Source organism: Lithobates pipiens, unplaced genomic scaffold, assembly GCF_037356315.1.
Source record: "Lithobates pipiens isolate NorthernLeopardFrog02 unplaced genomic scaffold, aLitPip1_a1.2 Scaffold_8, whole genome shotgun sequence".
NCBI classification, from domain to species: domain Eukaryota; kingdom Metazoa; phylum Chordata; class Amphibia; order Anura; family Ranidae; genus Lithobates; species Lithobates pipiens.
In genome coordinates, this window is record NW_027507903.1 from 675133946 (window position 1) to 675142280 (window position 8335).

Consider the following 8335-nt stretch of genomic DNA (forward strand, 5'->3'; position numbering starts at 1 on the left):
TGGGTAGGGGTACATTGTACCCCATACTCATTCACATAGGGTGGGGGGCCAGTATCCGGGGGCCCCCTTATTAAAGGGGCTCCCGGATTCCGATAAGCCCCCGCCCGCAGACCCCGACAACCAACGGCCAGGGTTTTCGGGAAGAGGCCCTTGTCCTCATCAACATGGGGACAAGGACAAGGTGCTTTGGGGTGGGGGGATAGCGCCCCCCCTTCCCCAAGGCACCCCCCATGTTGAGGGTACGCTTGCTCGTCCCCCCCTTTCCTGGCCGGCCGGGTAGCGTGCTCGGACAAGGGTCTGATGTGGACCTGGGGGGGACCCCACGACGATTTTTTTTCGCCGTTGGGGTTCCCCTTTAAGTCCATACCAGGTGGTGGGGCCAGCGGCGTCTCCTTCGCGGGCCCTCGCCTACCTGGAGACACGCTCAAAATGAGCGGACTTTCCTCTGCGTGTGTGGGCGAGTCCGTTCATTTCAAAAGTACAGAGGATAGTCCGATGGACTTAGTACGCCGTATTAGTCCACTGAAAAAGTGCCGAGTGTGGGCAAGTAGCCCGTTCGGAAAGTCCGGCGGACAGTCCGGCGGGAAGTTCGCTGGACTAAGTTTGCCAGATAGTCGGCTACGTTTGTACGCGGCATTTCTGTTACTGATTGCTGCTCCCCGACAAACTATTATCATTCTTGTCAGTGCAATTTATTCATTTATTAAATCTTTATGAATATACATATTTTATATAAGTAAGTAATTAGTATTTTTTGTTTCAGTACAGTCTACATAGACCCACATGGACTTTATTGTGATGGGGACTTTTCCTTAGTTTTTCTTCTCATCACAATTTTTTCACTGATTCAGAATTTTATACAATACAATTTATTAATATTGTTTCTATTATTAGCGCTGCACTTCTATTTTAATTTTACTTTGTAGTTTTTTTGTACTGAACTCATAGGTTCTGGCTGCTTCAGTTCATAGATTTACATATTCATTTATTTTAGTGCAGCATTAGCCTTTTGGCTTCTTTTTTATACATGCTCTGTAATGAAAATGGAAGGACGGGCGACAAACATTGGATGGAGATGAGTGTGTGGCCCCTGCCATGGTGAGGGCCCCTCACTTTTCCATCATTTCTTACAGAGCACAGTATGAGTCCCTCCCCCCTTCCATCATCACAGCAACATTTCTCCTCTAACACTCTCATTTTATTCTTCTATGAAGGCCTTTAGGACGCTGGAATGTATCTATAGACAGAAGAAGATAAGAAGATGGTGTGTGGGAGCCCCTCCCCCTCTCAGGTAATACACGGATCCTGATATGAAGAGAATGTCCGGAATGGATGATATCAGAGTAAAGTCACATCAACTCTCAGCTTTTATTTTCTCTTTCTGATCCTTAAAGCGGAGGTCCACCCTAAAATGGACCTTCCGCTCATCGGATTCCTCCCCCCCTCCGGCGCCACAATTGGCACCTTTCAGGGGGGAGGGGGGTGCAGTTACCTGGATAATCCAGGTAACTGCACCCACTTCCGGGCTAGCTCTCTGCGGAAAGGGGCGTACATTACGCCCCTTTCCGCAAGTGCCCGCCCCCTTCCGCAAGTGCCCCGCTGCCTGCTGGGAAACAAACGGATCCCAGAGGCAGCGGGGACCGTCCTCATTGCGCAGCGCGGCTCGCGCATGCGCAGTAGGGAACCGGGAAATGAAGCCGAAAGGCTCCATTTCCTGATTCCCATACCCAAGATGGCGGCGGCAGCACTCGAGTGTCGATCTAGAGATCGGCTTCGGGTGCCGACATCGCGGGCGCACTGGACAGGTAAGTGTCACTATTTTAAAAGTCAGCAGCTGCAGTATTTGTAGCTGCTGACTTTAAAAAAAAACAAAAAAAAACGCGGAGTCCCGGCGGACTCCCGCTTTAAATATAGAATTCCAGTAATAGTAATCTTTGTCTTCTTTTCCTCTTCTAAATGGCGTAATTTCTGCTCAGTATTGCCCACTTCCTGTGTTGTTGTGTGACCGGTGCCCCTTCACAGCGCTGATCTGATAGGGGCACCTGTGCATGCGCGCTCCCATCTATTGTACTACAAGCCTGCGGTGACACACTGACTGCACCGCACATCAGATCACCGCTACAGCTCCGCCTCCATTGTCATCTGATTGTAGCCCCGCCTCCTCTCTATGAGTGACAATGGCCCCCGCACTTTCAGAGCTGCATGTGGATTGGCTAATGGATGATGTTCTGTGACAACGGCACAAGGACCAAACATTACAACAAACTTTATTCATACAAGACACTGTCCTGTTGTGTCAAAGTTTACTGACAATACATTTTACAGACTCAATTTTCATTGGAAAAAAAGGGTTTATTTTAACCATAACCCCCAATCATTGTGTGTCACCTCCACTAAGATTCTGTGTCACCCCCCAGGAAGATTCTGTGTCACCCCCACTAAGATTCTGTGTCACCCCCCAGGAAGAGTCTGTGTCACCCCCAGGCAGATTTTGTGTCCCCCAGGCAGATTCTGTCACCCCCCAGGAAGATTCTGTGTCACCCCCACTAAGATTCTGTGTCACCCCCCAGGAAGATTCTGTGTCACCCCCAGGCAGATTCTGTGTCCCCCCCAGGAAGATTCTTTGTCACCCCCCAGGAAGATTCTGTGTCACCCCCCTCCCAGTTCATTGTGTGTTACCCCTACCAGGGCATTGTGTGTCACCCGTCCCACTGCAGAGCATTACATGTCACCCATTTTGGACCTAATCGTAATAGCTAATTAGCTAGCTAGTGATTAGACTCACTGTCCCTGCTCTACACAGCATCCTTTCCCTACACTGACAAAAGACAGAATGTAAAATGGCCACCAGATCAGGTCTATTTATAAGGTAGGGGGTATGTCCATGTGCTGAAATGTCCCAATTGGCTGTCCTGTACCGCATGATGGATGTATCATGGGTCAAAGTTCTTCACAATGTAAACGAATATGTCTGCCACAAACAGCGCCAGAAGTGCGCCGGTTTGGCGAATCGCGAACAAACAAAGTTTTCCGCGAACCGCAAGGCCATTTCTACTTCTCAGATCATACACAGGGTTCCCTGTTAGTGTAAGGTAAGACCCTACAATATTCACAAGTTCCTTCCCTTTTTTGCTTTCACTGTTTTTGCCATTCTAACATTAATCGTATGACCACCATTACACAGAAGTCTGTTCTTCTTCCCCGGTGAGGATGCAGAGGTCATCCCCACGGGCACATCAGGCTCCCTCCCCATTGGAATAACTGCAGTATTGACATTACTCAGGTGAAATAACAATATACTAATATAACCTTGCACCACAGGTTTTAATTGATCTATTTGTCCCTCTGCTCTTTTCTTGGTTCTGACACATTGTTTGAAATCCAAAGTAATCTATGCAAAAATATACAATCTAATATATCCTATATAACAATTCCATACATGTATTAGCTTGCCTATCCCTATAAATTAGCTAGTCTATAAGAGTCTGATAAGCACAATAATATAACAAACACATCTGCTTAGTAAGCAATGTTATATTTATTTCCCAAGAAAATAAGAATATACTAAACAGCAGAATTAGGAAACTAACATGCAAGTACTAAAATATTTTACAATATTACGAAGCTTACAATCAGAACACAATACAAGAATATACTTATCACATCCTCTAGAAAGACTCTTTAGCTGGTCTTCAGATGTTGAAAGAGAGAGCTCTCTGTTTGAAACAGCCCTTTTTACAATCACACCTCATCCAAACCCCTCCCATTGCCAGCCCAACTCGATTTTGGATGAATCAGAATATCCCTGGGGCGTTCCTCAACAGGTTATATTACTAACTGTCCTGGGGTATTGTCCACTAGGGGGCAGTGTTTGTCTATGAATCACCACTGTCTGACCTGAGTCAAATCTTCATAGATATCTGGGTATTTGATCTTCTGCCAGTCATGCTCTCTTTGAAGCTCGCTTGCAGAGCAGTTAATCAGGAATTCTCATAGACAGATCAGAGTCAGAATTGTCATGCACAGTTAGAGGCTTAAATGCCTATAAACTCAACTTGGGAGGGGCATCCTGTCCTCCAGGGAGTGAGAATATCTTCATCCTTTCAAAAACCATAGAAGCCTGGCAGATTTTGGGAATATTAACAGATATGTAGAAAATCCAGAAATATGACATTGGACCATATCTACTTCCAACAACATCAAATAAATAAATGGAATGCAACTTTAATCTGTTCTATATTGTATTGTAATGTCATTTAACCGATTAAGCCCGGACCATGTGGCTGGCCAAAGACCAGAGCACTTTTTGCGATTCGACACTGCGTCGCTTTAACCAACAATTGCATGGTCATGCGATGTGGCTCCTAAACAAAATTGACGTCCTTTTTTTCTCATAAATAGAGATTTCTTTTGGTGGTATTTGATCACCTTATAGCATCTACAAAATAGGGGATAGTTTATGGCATTTTTAATAATAATTGTTTTTTTTACTAGTAATGACGGCGATCAGCAATTTTTATTGTGACTGTGACATTATGGCGGACACATTGGACACTTTTGACACATTTTTGGGACCATTGGCATTAATACAGCGACCAGTGCGATTAAAACTAACACTAGGGGGCAGTGAAGGGGTTAACGTGTGTCCTAGTTTGTGTTCTAACTGAAGGGGGATTGGACTGTGCAGGGAAACTAACAGATCGCTGTTTATACTCTGTATGAACAGACAATCTGTCAGTTTCTCCCCTCAGAGAACCAAAAACGTTGTGTTTACACACAGCGCTCTGGGTTCTCTGTGTGCCCTGAGTGATCATGGTAGCCCAGTGGTGATCGAGACCGCCCGGCACTAACATCGGCACAGAGAGCGAGCGGGTACCCCCTAGTGGCCGTTTATGTTACTAACGTAACATAACAGCGATTCGTGCAGCCGAGCCACATTGCCACAGTACAACTGTGGCGGCTGGCCGGCAAGCGGTTAAGTAATTATGAATGTTTTATACATTTCTTAAACTTTCTGCTTCTATATTGATTAAAATATGTATCAATATTTATTTATACCCTTGTTAATATTTTATTCATAGGCTATTATAATATTTGTTACAAGGTACATACAAAATCCCACTCCACCTTACCTTTGTTATTGATTTTTGCATGTATAGAACCTGCTGCAGCAAAACTGACATTTATAAAGAATTACTTTTCAATTGTCCTTTCCTGCAAGCTTTCTTTATTTTATTTTATAAATAACGGTCTGTATGATGAGGCCACAATTTAGTGCGCTGGGAACAAGATTAGAGATTTTTGGATAAATTCTGGTGTCTCTTTGGCAGAGTTTGGAAATAACACAGAGTCCCTGTGTAAAATGGAATGATATACACATCACATTCACATATATATGTATTGAAGAAATATTTTATGGAATGTATACAATGTAATATCTCTGTGTAATTGTACAATTATCTCTTGTAGGTGGACTGATTTGTCTGGTGATTGTGTCCCGGTGTTGGGTCTGCTGAACCTCTTCCATGTATAGAGGATCTCCTCACCAACACCTCGGATTTCTCTGCAACCCTCTAAAGGAAAGTCTTCTACTCTTCATGGATATAATGGTCGCATCCCACTGTGAATTCCCTCTTCTCCCCTCTGTAGGATTTCACACTTTCCAATATTATCAATACTTACTATGATAATGATGAGGATCTGACTCATTATTAGGACTCATTTTATGGCGGGAAAAAAGTTTCTCATTGATAAAAGCTGACGGGAACAATAACTAATACAGACAGAGACCTACTCCTCTCCATCCTCCATACTACTCGCCATCCTCCATACTCCTCTCCATACTCTATACTGCTCTCCATCCTACATACTCCTCTCCATCCTCCATACTACTCTCCATCCTCTCTCCTCTCCATCCTCCATACTCATCTCCACACTGCTCTCCATCCTCCATACTGTTCTCCTTCCTCCATACTGCCCTCCATACTCCTCTCCATAGTCGATAATCCTCTCCATCCTCCATACTACTCTACATCCTCCATACTCCTCTCCATACTCCATACTATTCTCCATCCTACATACTGCTCTCCATCCTACATACTCCTCTCCATCCTCCTCTCCATACTCCTCTCCATCCTCCATTCTCCTCTCCTCTCCTTGGATGTAATAAAGTGATGCGGCTCTATCTAACATATACGGCATTCCCGGCTCCCAGTGTCTCTCTCTGCAATGTCTTTCTCCATGTTGCTGACATTATCTTGTATAAGAACAGAACCCGATCCATCAGCAATCCCAAGGAGAGATGGAGATCTCATAGCCGGCTCTCTGCTGCCTTATATCAGAGTTTTTCTTCCACAACCAGAACTTTATCCCCCTGAATGACAAGCTTATCCAAGTCATCCCATTTCTAGAAGTTCATCTTTACTTCTGCCAACTCCCCCATCTCTGCTCTGCATGACTCTCTGCCAACACGGCTCCTAAGATTTCATTGTGCAAAGTCCGTTCAGCCGCTTCGCCTTTCACTGACAACTTGCTGCAATTTGTATTATATCATCTAAATGGATTTATCCACCGATTGTTCTGATTACATTTCATGTCTGATATATTGTATCTGAGGTCATGTATTATTCCCGGAGGATTTCATGTCATGGATCATCACCCAAAGGGACGCGATTATCCCGATTGATTATTGGACTACCAATATTATTACCTGGTTATTGGAAGGTGTTATTCTCTATAAATTTACCCCACTAAGGTTTTTTACTCATCAATAAAGTTTTGTATATTTTATTAACCTTTTTCTGTGATTATTACCAACTTCTTCTTAGCTTGTTCTTCCCAGCCGATACCCTCTCTCCTCTCCCTCTCACACCTCTCCCTTCCCCCCTCTCTCTCCTCTTCCTTCCCCCTCTCACCTCTCCATTACCCCCTCTCACTTTTCCCTTCCCCCCTCTCACCTCTCCCTTCTCTCACCTCTTCCTTCTCCCTTCTCTCACCTCTCCCTTCCTTCCCTGCCTCTCTCCTCTATCTTCCCTCCCTCCTATCCCTTCCCCCTCCTTCCTTCCCCATCTCTCATCTCTCCCTTCACCCTCTCTCACCTCTCCCCTCCCTTCCCCCCCTCTTACCTCTCCTCTCCCTTCCCCCTCTCCCATCTCTCCCTTCCACCTCTCTCATCTCTCCCTCTCTCTCATCTCTCTCTGCGCTCTCCCCTCTCCCTCCCCCCTCTCTGCATTATTTCCTTTCCTTTCACTCTCCCTGCCCTCTCTTTTTTTACTTTCAAATGATTTTATTGTAATATAATGCAGTAACAAACATTGATATCAACCATTGTACATAAGTTACAGAAAGTTGATGAAAAAATAAGCAAGAAATGCCCAGATATATTGAACCAACATGAGTTACTAGCAGAGAGAACATACGGGCCTGGAGCCCATCTGCTGTATACTACACATTCTGTATAGCTAGATCCGGTAGGTCCGGGGGCATCCCGTCCCCACCCGACACCCCAGCGGGCTGTGTCGAGTGGGGACGCCATGCCAGAGAAAAACAGTGAAAAGTAAGATAGAGTGAGAGTGAAGTTTAGTCCCAATGCGGTTGTAAAAAACAAGAAAAAAAAAAGGGAAGAGAAACGAGTAGAGTAGAAAAAGAAATTGATTGAGGTACCTGAGTCAAGTAACCAGAGCTGCAGGAGAATCAGAGCTAACTTACATATGATATATAAAAAATAGTACACTGAACCAGTGACTTTCGCTGCCGGCTCCACTTGGTCTGGGGGTGATGGATTACTAGTTAAACAAGCTTAACACAGCTTGGGTGTGTTAACCAGGAGGACCATTGTTTGTTGAATCTATATTCTGTCATATTTACTCTGGAGAAAAGGAATTCCATGTGACAATGAACATTAAGTGTGTTAATAAGCTCAGTTAGCGTTGGAGGGAGGGGGTTTTTCCACGCACGAGCTATGAGCAGGCGCGCTGAGATTAAAACGTGGTGTACTACGGGTAGACTGGTGGGGGGCCAATAATGGGAATCCAGACCAAAGAGAGCCATTCGCGAGGTCAGCTGTTGGGGAGAGTTGGTCAGAGTCTGGACCAGAGAGGAGACTTGTAGCCAAAAGGACCCAATAACCGGGCAGCTCCACCAGATGTGGAATAAGTCCCCAGTGGAGTTGCAATTTCTCCAGCACTTTGGAGAGTGGGTGGGGAAGATGGTCGCCAACTTTTGCGGTGTATAGTACCACCTATGAAACAATTTCATGACCGCTTCCCAATGCGTTATGTTTTTGGAGATGACTAGTGGGGTGCGAAGTACTCGATGCCAATCTTCCATAGGGAAA

The 8335-nt window shown here is 45.0% G+C and overlaps 1 protein-coding gene across 1 annotated transcript in view; it reads left to right on the forward strand.

Annotated features, from left to right (window-relative positions):
* LOC143961989 (NACHT, LRR and PYD domains-containing protein 3-like) overlaps positions 1-6798 on the forward strand; it is a 118027-nt gene extending 111229 nt beyond the window's left edge. The window contains exons 9-10 of the mRNA XM_077471333.1: positions 1215-1291; positions 5470-6798. Coding sequence (XP_077327459.1) covers positions 1215-1257 — 43 coding nt within the window. The 3' untranslated portion in view covers positions 1258-1291; positions 5470-6798. The remainder of the gene's footprint in view (positions 1-1214; positions 1292-5469) is intronic.
* The last annotated feature ends 1537 nt before the right edge of the window (positions 6799-8335 follow it).